Source organism: Molossus molossus, unplaced genomic scaffold, assembly GCF_014108415.1.
Source record: "Molossus molossus isolate mMolMol1 unplaced genomic scaffold, mMolMol1.p scaffold_m16_p_10, whole genome shotgun sequence".
Lineage (NCBI taxonomy): Eukaryota > Metazoa > Chordata > Mammalia > Chiroptera > Molossidae > Molossus > Molossus molossus.
The window spans coordinates 90,693,695-90,710,233 of NW_023425345.1; the positions used below are offsets into that span (position 1 = coordinate 90,693,695).

A 16,539-nucleotide genomic window follows, 5' to 3' on the forward strand; every position below is an offset into this window, starting at 1 on the left:
TTTGTCATCTTGGTATACCTACTTCATAGCCAGATAAATGCTTAAAATGGCCCAAAAGCTTTCTAAAACGTTATAAACTTTGCTTTATTTTGCTTGAAAGCCCTTAAATAGTCCAAAGCATCTGTGATTTCTTACCCGGGATCAGCTTTTTATTCCCCCCTCTATCCCCTGTCCTTCATCCCTGCTGCCCTTTGCCCGTCACTGCCACCGCACGCTGTTCATCTCTGACTTCCCACGTGCTGACCAGGTTCCCGCGCCCTCTGGGACTTACTGCACTGGAGCAGTGGCATCGTCCAGATCAAGCCAGGCCTTTGGTAGTGAATCATAGCGGCACCACAGCTCCCAGTTAAAGCCATCAACCGCCAGCGCGTACTTATCCACTTCAAAGGTGTCAAAATGAATGTTGTCAAACACAGGAGACACGATCACCGTGTGGTCTTCCTGAATCCGGGCCAGGATGGGCTCTGCCCTGGAAGACGGCGTGTGACAAACCCAGGTTAGAGCTGAGGGAAGCAGCAGAAGCAAGCAAAGCGGCCCCGCGCACCTTGCCCGGACACTGAGCACCTTCTTCCTTTAGGCTGTTGCTGGGTAGTGAGAGGAATGTTCCAGAATCCAGAAAAGCTCTGCAGCTTTTGGGATAACTGGGGATGCTCACAGCTGACCCATGTCAAAGGCATATTTGAAATTAGTACCCAAATAATACCCCAAGCCACTCGTGACCCAGGACCATCAGTATTCTGCCTGAATTTACATTACCTCCCGGATACCCCTGTTTCCAAAATGACGACTTTCCTATGATTCTCCACATTCTCCAAAGAACACAGCTCTCTGTGTCCTATAATTTCAGACTGAGAAAAACCTTAGGAATTACGGAAAGAGTCTCTTCATTTCACAGATAAGCACATGAACATCAAGTTCGTGAAGTGATGTATACAAAGTGACAAAGCATTGGGTGAAGTCAGGGCTGGGATCAGGGTCAATCAGCCACGCCCGCTGTTTTTCCTCCAGCACTAGATACTATGCTTGGCCAACTGAAATCCTCGAGTAAAAGCGTCCTGTCTTTGTAGCTTCCCTTTGTTTGAGGTCTGGTGTTGGCGTTCCCTATTTTCACATGATCCTACCTTGTACTCAGTATGTACATTATCTCCTTTCTCCCCTTTTGGCAGAAGAAGAAATCTGGAGCCTCACCAGCCGACGTTCACTTCGATGTGAGCATCCAGGATGGCAACCACATCGGCGGTGGCCTCTTCCCGGCCAGTGTTGCGGGCTTGAGCGAGACCCTTCCTCTCGCTGTGCCGTACTAGTTTCAGTAGTCCCGGATGCTTCTGGTTGTAAAGCTTGATGTCCTCCTCCAAGCGTGCCTTCAGTTCTCCTGCCAACGAAAGGCACACCTATAGCAACTCTGAGTGTAATCATTGATTTGGTACAGAAATCTCATCCTGTTCTATACAGAGTCGTGGTTGAATGACCTCCAGCTTAGGTTGAGCAATTCTGCAGCCCTGACTGGTTCCCTGCACCTACCTCTCTCTCCCTTCCATCCTCAGCCCTCACAGATTTTCTAGAGAATACATAAACAACTGAAATTGTTTTGTCTTGTGTGAGCTATGTCTACTTGGCCTATTCAAGGACCAATTGGGACAGAATGCCCAGACTAATCTCTTTTCCAACTTCTAGCAAATGAATATATCCCTCAAATTATGCAAATAAGACTCATTATTCCCAGACCGCTTAGAGATTTTTTCTTCCGCTCTCTCCTCTCTCTTATAAAGCCTGTCTATGAATTTGTCCTCTGGCTAGGCCTACCAGTTGATTTTCTCATATGTATGAAAACAACCTGCATGCAAATCACTAAGCAGTTTAAAGTAACCAAATGACTCCCTGATAATACTCATTCAATTCTCAAAGAATCCTGTGAGGAAGGCACTTCAGTATTCCCACTTTACAGATGAAAAACTGAGGCACAGAGAAGTTAAGAAACTTGTGTAAGTCACACATCTAGTACGTGGCACACCTGGGTGTAAGCCCTTGTTGACTAACCACCACGCCACACTGCCTCAAGAACTATGTACAGTATGTACTTGGTTGGGTTTATCAAGACCTCCCTCCATCTCCTCTCCCCTACTCCACCCCCACTGGCCAAGAGATGAGATTCTTTCTGGGTCCCTCCTCAGAGGAGCAGATTTGCGAGTCCTAGAGTGGTCAGGACCTGGAATCAATCCCCACATGACTATGGTACCAAAATCTCACCCATTTTAGAACTTGCCCTGTCGCCCTGCAGGGTGACTGACTCAGTGACTGAGGTGTTGAAGAGAACCAATGGACCCGAAGGCTGTTTGCTCCACTGAAAGAAACAGAAGGTGGAAACTCTTTCACTCACTCAGTCACTACCTTGAGAAAGTAATCACAAGGGACTGACTTTTTTGTTTCTGCTTCTGCTGCCCCAGGGCAAAAAAACAAAGACGCAGCTTCCGGAGTTCACCTTCCACTGCACGGACCCTGTGGAAGATGGAGTCGTGACCTCTGCCAAGTTTGAGCAATTTCTCAAGAAAGAAAAAGTGACTAGAAAAGCTGGGGTCCTCAATGGAGGAGTTACAACTGTTGAAAGGAGCAAGAACAAGATTACCACAGTTTCTGGGATTCCTTTTCTCAAGATATTCGAAATACCTCACGAAAAGATATTTGAAAACTAGTCTATGAGATGGCTTGCACTTAGTGAAGAGTTAGGAATTACATTAGTTCCAGATAAACCAGGATGAAGAAGGGGAGAAAGGTGAGGAGCAAAACTCATTTATCTGGAATATTTTGTATGAGTTCTTCAATCAAACTTGGGAACCAAAATAGTGGGGGAGGGGAAGAAAGAAAAGAATTTGACAAAGCTATTTTTTTTTGCTAAAGATGTAATTAATATTGTAAAAGTTATTTGGATATAAGAAAGGAGTCAATCAATCAAGTAATCAATAAACACTGATCTCCTTAATAAGAAAGAAAGAAGGAAAGAAAGAAGGGTGGGAGGGAGGGAGGGAGGGAGGGAGGGAGGGAGGGGGAGGGAGGAGAAAGGGAGGGAAGAAGGGAGGGAGGGAGGGAGGGAAGGGGAAGGGGAGGGGGAGGGGAGGGGGAGGGGGAAGGGGAAGGGGAAGGGAAGACAGGGTTGCCACAGACCCTGGATACCTAGACTATAACTTGGGCCCCCTCACTATCTAATTCCGTGTCACTCCCCATTTAAAGATCTGTTTCCAAAACTTAGAGAAGGCTGGATAACATGTCAGTATCCTTCCAACTCCAAAATTCTATGAATTGTAGACTCTGAGTCACCCTCTATAGTCCAACATAAGAATTAAAGACCCTTCAATGGATCTTCTAAAGTAAACCTATACTCCCTTCTCAGTCTTGCTCTCCGATTGGTTCTCCTCCCATGCCACCCTCCCTACCCTACCCCGCAGAAAAATCTTTTATTTCAGGCTGGTCAGCTCAGGATGTTTCTGGCTTCTGCATCTTTGCTCACATCTTTTTTTCTCCCTTCCCTATCTTCCCCCATCACACTCAATCTTCCTTTGTTTTCTTTGCCTTTTCAAATCCTACCAAGTTTTTAAGTCCCAACCCAAGGCCCCCTCCTCCAGGAAGCCGCCTTAGGTTGTCCCAACTATTTCTCTGGGCTTTCTTGCACTCACTGACAGCTCTCTCAGTTCGACACACAACTTTTTATACATTGAGGTATCTTTCCATAGGTTTGTCTTGCCTCATCAACTAAAATGAGAACGTCTTCAAATCACTGTCGTTCTCTCCCATGCATAATGCCTGGCACATGGTAGAAACTCAAAAAATAGTTGTTGGTTTTGGAATTTGCCTAAAATTGGGGAGAGAATACAGGGTCCCACCTACATTGATATAATTTCTGAAAAACTTAGATTAGCTCTGTTGACACTTGAAACATTTGACCTGATGCAAATTAAGCTTTACATCTAGGGGGGGAAAGGAAGGGAGCACCTCTAAAACCAGGTGGTGGCATTTCAACAGTATTACAGATGATACTGATATAAGCAAGGAGTCATAACACTAGCTAACATTTATTGGGAGCAAGCCCTGTTCTGAGAATATTACATGTATTATTTAATCCCCAGAAAGGTCCTATCAGATAGGCACTATTACTTCTTTCACATTACAGATGAGGAGATGGGAACATAAAGTAGCTGAGTGACTTACCCCCAAAGTCACATGAATAGTAAGTTTCTCTTGTGACATATATGGTAGAGACTCCCCATTATTTATCTCAGTTTAACACAAAGCAGATTTTGAGTTATGTTTGTGCAGGCCCAATCTGGCTGATGTTTCCATGGTTAATGAGACAGAAGTTGATTCCTGTCCCAGTGACAACAGTCAAAGATTGAATAAATTCCCTCTTCTGTACCCATCCAAACAATTTCCCTGTATGGGAAACACAGTGAGTTCCCAACCCAAGTGTGAGGGATGTGCTATATGATGGGAGCATAGCAATGAACAATCGAGGGGCTTTGCAATGTGTCTACCCTATGTTTGTAATCATATCTTTGGTTTCATTGTTCCACATGAAAAAGTCTTGAATCATTTCTTATTTGCTCCTCATGAAATGTAGACTTCTGGAATCATTGATTATTTTTTCTTTTCATAGAAAAAGATACCTTCAGAGGTCCTCCAGCTCAGCCCCTGCATTTGCCCCATAAAGAAGCAGAGTCCCAGGGAGGAGAGGCCTCAGGTCATCTCTGAGAGCCAGGGAGCGGAGCCAGGTCTTGTCAGGTATCCAGAACAGGGGTCTTTCTAATTAAGCTCCCATTTCTTGATGGAAAACCAGGTATGCAATTGATCTTGATATTGATATTTATCTCCATTCCCAGAAATGAATGGAGTCAGCCATTCTCTTTTCTTTGGTTTTTGGTGGATTTTTGCTTAGGAACTGTACCTTCTCATTTTTTTTATGCAGTTTTATTGGAAGGACAAGAGAGGATGATATTTAAAGCATGAAAAGAAGTATTTTTAGTGTCTGGCAATCCAAAAACGAAGGTTTAAGAGGTCATTTGTCTCTTCTCCTTGGGTCAAACTGCCCCTCATTTGAAGCTGCAATAACCTGTCTGGTAATTAAAGATCCTTTTTTGAGGATCTTTAAGTACCTCCCATGGGCTGTCATTTCATAGCCCTTACTATAAAAAATGTTCTCCTTATTGCTAGCCCAAATCTCTGGTTTTGTGACTTAACTCTAGTTTTGTTTGTTTTTTTATTTGATGCCCCAAATTAATAAAACTAAGAGCTAACACTTGTTGAGAGGTTACTAAGTGCTAAATGCTATTCATAATTTATATATTAAATCAATCAACACAGTGGCAAGAGCTAGGGCTGCAGAAATTAAAGTTTATGGTCAAAGCTCATTTGACCATATGGCCAAAGCTCATTCTGTCATTTACCAGTTGTATGTTGAGTAAGTTCCATGAGCAGACTATGCCTTAGTTTTTTGCATTTGTGAATTGAGCAAAGTAGCTCCTCCCCACAGGATTTTTGTAATGCTTACAACAGTGAACATATGTAAGGTGCTTAGAACAAACAATGTTAGCTCCCATTATTATCTCAGTTAATTCTCCTTACAGTCTATGAGATAGCTATTCTTATGAACATCCATGTTTTGAAATAAGAAAACTGGAGCATGGAGAAGTTAAGTTACTCAAGGACGTAGAGGAGGAACTTGGATTCTGAAACCCCAGAGAGTGAGGACTCAGGTTTACCCACTATCTTCAGTTCTCCGGGTGCCCTCCCTGGGGGTGTTAGGCCAGGATGGGGAGGGGGCATGCTGTGAATAAAGACATTGCCACTTTAAAAAGTCTCAGCACCCCAAGCTCCTCTTTTCTCTGGGCTTCACTGCCTAGGAAGACTGTTCTTCCCCCCATAAGGAATGATTTTGATCCAGTCGTGGTGTCTGAGATCCTCCTTTGGACTCCACCTCATCCCTCAGGCCTCTCTCCTGGGGCATGGACAGGGCACAGGTGGCATTGGAGTCACACAATCCTGGGCCTGGCTCAGCTCCACCACTGCCTGGCCGTGCCATTTGGGCACACTATGTGTTCTCTCTGTCTTCATTTCCTCATGTGTGTAATTGAGATAATGATCCTCTGTCTTGACTTTGTGAAGATTAATGAGCCCAGTGCAAATAGGGATCAATAAATGATCTTTTTCTTCTCCCAATCTGAGGGGCCCAAAGTGTCCTAAACACTAAGCTAAAGCCCCTTTCCAGCCAACCACACTTAATAAATGGTCATTTTTATTATTATTCCTTGATCAAATGCTCACCATTTGAGCTAAAATCGTCCACTAAGATGATCTCCTTCAACAATCGAGGGGGAGTCCGGTTGATGATACTGGTGATGGCTCGTTGTATAATGGACAGAGCTTCATCCATGAATATGAGAATAACACTGAGGGATGGAAGTTGTGAAGAATATGTCTTCTGAAGACACCTATGAGAGACCATTTTTTATAACCAGTTTACTTTTTAATTTACTTAAACATGAGTATACAATCTATTGCTTCACTACATACAATGTTATTATATCAATTAACTCACCATCTCCCTAAGCTCACTATAGAAAGAAAAATTCTCTCTTGCTTGTCACAGTAGCGAGAAGATTTTATATTTATTTATCCCAAACTCTCCTGAATTGAGAATAAATTTAATTTCTTGTTGATTAATCTTCAGTAGACATTTCCACTTGAACGTTCAACGTGCCCCAAATGGAATTCCTATTTCTCCTCCATCCCCAAATTAGCTTCCTTGCCAGAGGCCTTCTTCCTGTGATGGCCACCACCCTTTCCCTAAGTTCTCAGACCGTCAGTCATTCTTGACACAACCCTCAACTTCAATACTCTCGAGAGATAGCAAACTGGCCAAACAACAGTGCTTGACACATTTTTTAAAATGTCATAATTTACATTTATTAAATGCTTACCATATGCTAGGCAATGACTTACTCTTCTTTTTTTTAAACATTTTTATTGGATACATTTTACATGTGATAAAATTCACTCATTGAAAAGTGTACAATTCAGTGTTCTTTACAATATTCAGAGTTGACCAACCATCACCACCATCTAATTTTAGAACATTTTCATCAAACTATAAAGAAATCCCATACCCATTATCAGTCATTCTCCTTTTCTCCCAAAACCCATTCTATTCCCACGCACCTCAGCCATGGGCAACCACTGATAAGTGGATTCATTTTCTGTTTCTGCAGAATTGCCTATTCTGGACTTTCCATATAAATGGAAACATACAATATGTGGTCTTTTGTGACTGGCTTCTTTCACTTGGCATAATATTTTCCAGGTTCATCAGTTTTACAGCACACAGCAGTACTTCATTGCTTTTTATTGTCTAATAATATTCCATTGCATGACTATGCTACATGCTTATCCATTCATCAGTTACTGGACATTTGGGATGTTTCCACTTTGGAGCTAATAATACCATTATGAACATTCTTGAACATGTTTTTTTGGGTTGACATGTTTTTAATTCACTTACATACACACTAAAGAGTGCAATTGCTAAATCTTATGATAACTCTATGTTTAATGGGTGGACCTGAAAAGGAAGATTCATTTGATGTGAATCCTAAGAAGAACTTGCTAAGATGAACTGTCCATGGTCAACTACAGACCCAAATGTTATGAATAATAAGAGCTTAATGGCCATTTGCTGACAGGGACTTGATGCATACTCTGTACACTGTGAAGAATCTCAGACTGAACTCTCAGCTCCCACACTATGCCTGCTTGTTTACACCATCTGAGTCAACCACTACAGGGAAGGAAATTCTGGTTTCATCTTTCCACCAACAGACAGAGACCTTCCCTGTCCAATCAGAACTGCACGGTTTGGATACCTCATTTACATAAAATTAAAAACTTCTGCTATAAAGGACACTTCCCCCTTGTCTAGGTGGAATACAATTTAGGTTGCTACCTACACGTGTCCACTGGGCTGCAATTCCTTTTGGCGCAAATGAATGTCTTCCATGTTTTATTACAGTCTAAAATTAATTTTGGTTTACAAACAATGTGATGATCTGCCACACTATTTTCCAAAGTGCTTGTACCATTTGACATTACTATCAGTAATGAATGAGGGTTCAAATCTCTTCCTATCTTGAACAACACTTGCCATTTTCTGTCATTTTGATAACTGTCTCACTGTGGTTTTGATTTACATTTTCCTCATAACTAACGATGTTGAGCATCTTTTCATTGTTTCTCAGCCATTTATATATCTTTTTTGGAGCAATGTCCAAAAAAGTAATTTGGTATTTATCTTTTCATTATCAAATTATAGTAGTTATTTATGTATTCTAGATCCAAGTACCTTATTGGATCTATGGCTTGCAAATATTCTACGCTGAGTTGTTAGTTTACTTTCTTGATTATATTATTTATGGCAAAAAAAATGTCAGCTTTGATGAAGTTCAACTTTTCAATCATCTTTTAAAATCACTTACACTTTTGGTGTCATATCTAAAAACCATTGTCTGACCCATGATCAAGATTTTCTCTTATGTTTTCTTCCAAGTTTTATAGTGTTATCCCTTACATTTACATGTATGACCATTTTTTAGTTAATATTTCTGTATGCATGATATAGGAGTCCAATGTCATCTTTTTTGTATATAAATCCCCAGTTGTCCCAATAATGTTTGTTGAAGAAACCATTAATTCCCCCAATGAATTGTCTTGGCACCTGCAAAGAATAAAAATTCTGCTGTTTGTTTCTGTCTCTCTACTCACATTGAAAGCTTTGGTGACCAGATGTGTGTGGGGTTTTCCCATATCAAAGAATTCTGCAACATCAACCAGGTGTCCTACAATTTAACTCAGTTCTGACACTGTCTACTTGAAGTTAACATCAGCTCCCAGAGGTTCAGGGTTCAGGCCCCCAAAACTCCCCAACCCACTCCAGAGGACAATCACAAGTCCCGGTTGTGGCTTGTGCTTCTGATCTACTGGTTATAAATTCCCATGACCCCCTGCTTCGGTTAGATTAATTTGTAGAGGGGTTTGCAGAATTCAGGAAACCAGTTCCTCTACTAGATTATTAGTTTATTACAAAGGATATTAAAAGATATGAATGAACAGCCATACAGATACGCAGGCTAAGGTCCTGGAGGGTCCCGAGCACAGGAGCTTCTGTCCCTGTGGACTTGGGGTGCAGCACACAGCTGGCGTGGCTATGTGTTCTTGTTCACCAGTCCAAACGCTCGCTGAGCCTTGGAGCTCACGGATTTTTATGGAGGCTTCATCATGTAGGCATAATTGATTAAATCATTGGCCATTAGTGACAAAGTCTAGCTCCTGGCCCCTCTCCCCTCCCTGAAGGGAGAAGAACTGAATGTTCCAGTCCTCTAATCACAAGGTTACTTAGCCTGGCAACAAGCCCATATCTTTAAGGGCTTTCAAAAGTCACCTCATTAACATAAACTCCAGTAAGGTTGAAAAGAGCCTGTTGTGAATAACAAAAGACACCTTTACCTCTCATCTCACTTAAGACATTCCAAGAATTTTAGAAGCTCTGTGCCAGGAACAGAGGTGAAGACCAAATCTACATTTCTTATTATAAATTACAAAATCACAACACCCTTGTGAAGAATCAGTTGACCATAAGTGTAAGAGTTTAATCGTATTCCACTGATCTGTATGTCTATCCTGAACCAGTAACACCTTGTCTTATTTACTGTAGCTTTGTAGAAAGTTTCAAAATTGGGAAAATATAAGTCCTGTAACATTTTTTCTTATTTTTCAAGATGTTTTGGCTATTTAGGATTGCTTGCATTTTAATTCAAATTTTGGGACCAGCTTGTCAATTTTTACCCAAAATCCAGCTGGTATTTTGATAGGAATTATAGATCAACCTGGAGACTACAGTAGTTTTTTGTTACCCACCAGGAATACTTTCCAAGACCCCCTAGTAGATGCCTGAAACTGAAAATAGCACCAGACACTATAAATACTTATGTTTTTTCTATATGTTTGTTAAAAAGAAAAAAATTCAACTGAGCAAATTTGAGATCTAACTACTGGCTTTTGCCCACTCTGGGCCTGCTTGTCGCAACACGACGCACTGCAAGCAGACAGTGCTTGGAGTGAGGGGAGCATCACAAGGGAGCAAATGCCCCATATCTCTGGATATAGCCCAACTTATTTGCAAAGTGGTTCCCTAGGTTACATGGTGTTTTAGGTAATTAAGTCCTTGAGACCACACCTCTGCTCACCAGTACAGCCAAGCCCAGCACACTTCCTGTTTCAGCTGTCTCCCACTATTTTCAGCGGAGATACATTACAAATACAGGACATACATAACAAATATATTCACGCTTGGGCAATGAGCCCATTGGGTGCTTTCAGGGCAGCATTCCAGCCCATCATGCATTCCTCATCTATGCACATGCATGCTTTGATCCTTGGCAAGAATGCATACCTCAAGGTTCCATTTTGTTCATCCACCAAACCGCCAACTCTACAGCTTTAATTAAGAAATGTATGTACTGGGCAGTATCCCATCCAGCAACTATAAGGGCACTCCAAGGGGTTGTGGAAAATGGAAGTGTTAGGACTTACACAGCAATATAATTCCTAATGGCCATGCTGTAAGCTCCCCCGCTCCAGGAGAATAAAGACCAGAACTGGCCAGTCAAGAAATTCTAGACACCTGGAATCAAACCATATAAGTAACCAAAACTGCCAAAGAAGCACCAGATCGCACATCTGCATTCCTGTAGACCCAGCCCTCTGCCCAAACCCACCAACCAAGACCCCCAAAACCCACCGACAACAAAAGCTTCCCTGCATTTAAGGATGAGACTCCAGCTCCTAGGGGCTGCCAACATGGACCCAATACTCCATGGCTTGGTGATGCGTAGCCCTTCCCCTTGGATATCCCCACTCCCCACCCCCTTTTCTTTAAATAAGTCCAATTTTTCTTTATTCACTGCCTAAGATTGCTATTTAGCATGCCCACACATCACACTACCAACTTGAACCTTTCAGGAAGGTTTGTCTAGGAAGAAGAATGAGTCAAGGGAACTATTAACAAAAGAAAAAAAAAGGATGATTTTTGGTCCAGGATACCTTTTCTTTGGGGGGAGAGAACAGAAGGGTTTGTATCGTGCACATTTTGTCTTCTTTCTAAGGGTGATGTAGAGGGCCCACAGGGCCGAATACCTTACTGGTGCTTGGCTAGAAAACTCCAGACTGCCTCCTGGTAAGAATAGCAAATAATGAGACAGGTGCTCTCTTTCTCCCGTGCACAATGGCAGGCATCGCGGACTGACGTGGCGCTCATGCCTCGGACCACATGGTCTCAAACCTTCCCACCACAATACTCCAGGCTGTCACTACCAGTCAACTAGTGGTGGCAGGACAGATGAAACTGCAGAATATATTTATACTCAAAAACTTCTAGGCACATCCAGGAAGCTCAGTCAACCCCATGTACAATAATGGTACAGATACACACCTAGATGTATATCTCATAGTCCAAATGCTGAAAGCCAAAGATAAAAAGAAAATCTTAAAAGAAACAAGTAAATTACTCACCACTTACAAGGGAACTCCAAAAATATTACCAGTTGACATCGCACCAGAAACAATAAGGCCAGAACGCACTGAGATGACATTTGAAAGTATTGAAAGAAAAACATCAACCAAGCATCTTTTATCTAAAATCTTTCAAATATGAAGGTGAAATAAAGACACTGGCAGGTATACAAACACTGAGAGAATGTGTTGATAGCAGACCCACCGTACAAGAAATACTAAGTTCTTTGGGCCGAAAGCAAGGACTCTCAGACAGTAATCCAAACACACACAAAACAAAGACCACCAGTAAAGTGGGTAATTACAAAGACAATATAAACGCTTATTTCTTCTTTATTTTCTTAACTGATTTTTAAAGTAATTGTATTTTTTGCCCTGGCCAGTTTGGCTCAGCAGTTAGAGCATCGGCCTGCGGTCCAGAGACCTGGGTTTGGTTCCCGCTAAGGGTGCATGCCTCAGTTGCAGTTTGTCCCCGACCCTGGTTGGTCGTGCGGGTGGCAGCCACTTGATGTGTCCCTTTCACGTCGATGTTTCTCTCTCTCTTTTCCTCTCTCTTCCTCCCACTCTATCTGAACAAGAAAATGAAAAAATGTCTTTGGATGAGGATAAAAAAATAATAATAATAAAAATAAATAAATTAAAGTAATTGTATTTTTAAAAAGTATATATAACTGTATTGTTGACCTATAACATATAGTAATTTAATAGACTTGACAATAATAACACAAAAGAGGTGGATGGGAGCAGGGTTACATTAAAATAAAGAAATGACACAGGAACAAGTGCAGGGAATCAGGGTAAAGAAAAAGATAAATATAAAAACTCATACTTTCCCTCTTTTTTCCTCATCTCTAGGCATAAAATTATATAAAGTAATTAAAACTGCATATTTTTAGGTTTGTACCATATATATGTGTGTGTGTAACAATGAGAGCAAAAGGAAGAAGAGTAAATAGAATTGTATACAAGCAAACTTCCTATCTTTCATTGGCATAAGTCTAACTAGGCAGAAGAGGGGGTGGGGGGCAGTGAAGAGATACACCACAGAACTTATATGCATGTATGCATACCGACTGGGTATGTGCCCCCCTGATGGGGAACTGAACCCATGACCTTTCGGTGTGACACCGCAACCAACTGAGCCACGCCATCCAAGGCATGATCAAATGGAATGTATGCCAAGAAACTGAGATTTGTTTGACGTCCTAATATCAATTTATGTAATATACCATATGAATAGATAATGGACAAAAACATGTGATCATTTCAATAGACACAGAAAAATCATTTTACAAATGTTAACATTTGTTTATGATAAAAAGAAAACATTAAACAGCCCTGGCCAGTTTGGCTCAGCGGTTAGAGTGTCGGCCTGCGGTCCGGAGAGACCCGGGTTCAGTTCCCGCTAAGGGCACATACTTCGGTTGCAGTTTGTCCCCGGCCCTGGTTGGTCGTGCGGGTGGCAGCCACTCGATGTGTCCCTTCACATCGATGTTTCTCTCTCTCTCTCCCTCCCACTCTATCTGTACAAAAAATGGAAAAATATCCTCGGGTGAGGAAAAAAAAAACAAAAACATTAAACAAACTAAAAATAAAATAAAATTTCTGACAAAGGCCGTCTACAAAGCCCACAGCTAACATCATATCTAATAATGAAATAATAAATGCTTTCACGCTATAATGAGAAACAAAACAAGGTATCTTCTCTCACCACTTCTAATCAACATTGTACTGAAGGCCCTAGTGAAGCAATTAGGTAAGAAAATGAAATAAAAGTCATCATGTTGGAATGGAAAAGGTACAACTCACTCTATTTGCAGATGACAATCTTATATGTACAAACTCCTAAAATACACACTAAAAACAATTACAGCAAAGTTGCAGCATACAAGATCAATGTACAAAAATCAGTTGTGACTTGCAATGAACATAAGAAAATAATTCCACTTCCAATAGCATGAAACAGATACATACTTAGGAATATATTTAACAAAAGAAGTGCAAAACTTATCCTCTGAAAACCTAAAACAGACATGTAGATCAATGGAACAGAATAGAGCACCCAAAAATAAATGCATGCCTACACATTCAATTAATATTTGACAAAGAAGGCAAGAATATAAAATGGGGTAAAGACAATCTATTCAATAAATGGTGTTGAGAAAATTGGACAGATACAAGCAAAAAAATGAAACTAGACCACCTTATTGCACCATATACAAGAATAGACTCAAAATGGATTAAAGACAAATGTAAGACACTAAACCATAAAAATCCTAGAAAAAAATATAGGCAGCAAAATCTCTAACATTTCACCCTGGCCAGTTTGGCTCAGCGGTTAGAGTGTCGGCCTGTGGACCTGAGAGACCTGGATTCAGTTCCTGCTAAGGGAACATACTTCTGTTGCAGTTTGTCCTTGGTCCTGGTTGGGGTTATGCGGATGGAGGCCAGTTGATGTGTCTCTCTCACATCAATGTTTCTCTCTTTCTCTTCTTCTCTTATCTGAAAATAAATGCAAAAATGTCCTTGGGTGAGGATTAAAAAAAAAAAAAGATCTCTGACATTTCTCCCAGCAATATTTTTCCTGATATATCTCAGGCAAGGAAAACAAAAGAAAAAAATGAACAAATGGGACTACATCAAACTAAAAAAAAAAAAATTGCAGAGCAAAAGAAACCATCAATAAAACAAAATGACAACCTACTGAATGGGAGGACATATTCACCAATGATACATCTGATAAGGGGTTAATATCCAAAATTTATAAAGAACTCACGCAACTCAACCAAGAAAACAATCCTATTTAAAAAAAACACGCAGAGGACCTGAATAGACACTTCTCCAAAGAAGGCATACATATGGCCAATGTACATATGAAAAGATGTTCAACATCACTAATCATCAGAGAAATGCAAATTAAAACCACAATAAAGGGATTAAGCAGTACAAATTGATAGTTGCAGAATAGCCAGAGATGCGGATCACAGCATGAAGCATATAGTCAATAAGGTCATGATAGCGAGGTATGGGGCCAGGTGGGCGCTTGGGGCAGTGAGAGACCACTCTGTAGGGTATATGGTTTTCTGGCCACTTTGCTATACATCTGAAACTGGTGCGGAATGGTATTGAATGTAAACTAGGGTTGAACAATTTTATAAATTATGACTCAGCGATTCCACTTCTGGGTATGTATCTGAAGAAACCCAAAATGCCAATTTGAAAGACTATGTGTAGTCTTATGTTCATTGCAGTGTTATTTACAATAGCCATGACATGGAATCAACCAAATAGCCCATCAAGAGACAAATGGATAAAAAAGAGGTGGTACGTATATACAACAGAATGTTACTCAGCCATGAAAAATAATTAACTCTTACCATTTGTGACAGCATGGATAGACCTAGAGGGTATTATGCTAAGTGAAATCAGTCAGTCAGAGAAAGACAAATACCACGTGATTTCACTTAGATGTGGAATCTAAAGAACAAAATAAATAAACAAACAAAACAGTAATAAACTCATAGATACAGATAACAGAATGACAGTTGCCAGAAGGGAAATAGTGAAGGGATTAAGTACAAATTGGCAGTTAGAAATAGTCGTGTGGATGTAAAGTACAGCATAAGAAATATAGTCAATAATACTGTAATAACTGTGTGTAGTCTCAGGTGGATACTGGAAATATCAGTAATAAACTCATAGATACAGATAACAGAATGACGGTTGCCAGAAGGGAAATAGTGAAGGGATTAAGTACAAATTGGCAGTTAGAAATAGTCGAGTGGATGTAAAGTACAGCATAAGAAATATATTCAATAATACTATAATAACTGTGTGTAGTCTCAGGTGGATACTGGAAATATCAGAGCGATCACTTTATAAAATACATGATTGTCTAACTGTTATCTTGTGCACCTGAAACTAATACGAAATAACATATAATGTAAATTGTAATTAAAAAATAAAATAAAATAGCCCTGGCCGGTTTGGCTCAGCGGTTAGAGCTTCGGCCTGCGGTCCCGAGAGACCCGGGTTCGGTTCCCGCTAAGGGCATGTACCTCGGTTGCAGTTTGTCCCCGGCCCTAGTTGGTCGTGCGGGTGGCAGCCACTCGATGTGTCCCTTCACGTCGATGTTTCTCTCTCTCTCTCTTCCTCTCTCTCCCTCCTGCTCTATCTGAACAAAAAATGGAAAAATGTCCTCGGGTGAGGATAAAAAAAATAAAAATAAAAATAAAATAAAATAAAATAAAATAAAACAAAACAACAACAAGAAGTCTGCTTAGTCAGCCTGCCAGAACTTTCTATGCCCAGAACCTTTCCCCATCAATTTCCTACTCCCCCAACTTCTTCAATCCTTGACTTGTCACTGCTCCCAAAGTTCACCCCCAAATTAAAGTGAGGTCCCTGGGAAGCCCAACCTTGGCCCATCCTACCTGGAATGGCGCGTGTCTGGGATGGAACGGTCCAGGGGCAGCTGGTCACTAAGGTAAACATTGTAACCAAACTTCTGGAAAAGGTCCTGGGCCTTTCTTTGCTGGGCCTCAGAAAGATCCTCACCCCACTTCTTGAAAAGTGGTGAGCCTGGGAAGAGTTTCTCTCTGGGTTTGTGTTTCCTGGTCTCACTTGCCTTGGCTTCCACTGTCTTCCCAACAGGAAGTTCGTCTCTCACCCTCTCCATTGTGCTGTCCACATTTTCTCGTTGCTTCATAACCAGTTCCACACTTTCTTCTGCAAACGAAGGGCAGGGAGAAAACATTTCAGCCAATCCTTAGTTACCTGGGTGCTGCTTTGCAGTCAACGTTCATTGCAATGTTTTCCTCTCCAAATTCTAAAATGTACAAGCTCGTGTCCCAGAGGATGCGATATGTCAAGGGAACTTGCCGGGGTCCTGCCAGACTGTCCTGGTAAGGCATGCACCAGGACACGCCTCTCTTT

The 16,539-nt window shown here is 41.1% G+C and overlaps 1 protein-coding gene and 1 pseudogene across 1 annotated transcript in view; one reads left to right on the forward strand and one right to left on the reverse strand.

Annotated features, from left to right (window-relative positions):
• The window catches only part of GALNT8 (polypeptide N-acetylgalactosaminyltransferase 8), a 37,299-nt gene extending 20,974 nt beyond the window's left edge, over positions 1–16,325 (reverse strand). The window contains exons 1-4 of the mRNA XM_036251553.1: positions 16,038–16,325; positions 6,310–6,476; positions 1,189–1,372; positions 272–469 (exon numbers count right to left, since the gene is read on the reverse strand). Of these exons, the coding sequence (XP_036107446.1) occupies positions 272–469; positions 1,189–1,372; positions 6,310–6,476; positions 16,038–16,312 (824 nt within the window). The 5' untranslated portion in view covers positions 16,313–16,325. The remainder of the gene's footprint in view (positions 1–271; positions 470–1,188; positions 1,373–6,309; positions 6,477–16,037) is intronic.
• LOC118623234 lies at positions 2,064–2,841 on the forward strand (annotated as a pseudogene).
• Positions 16,326–16,539: the final 214 nt, after the last annotated feature.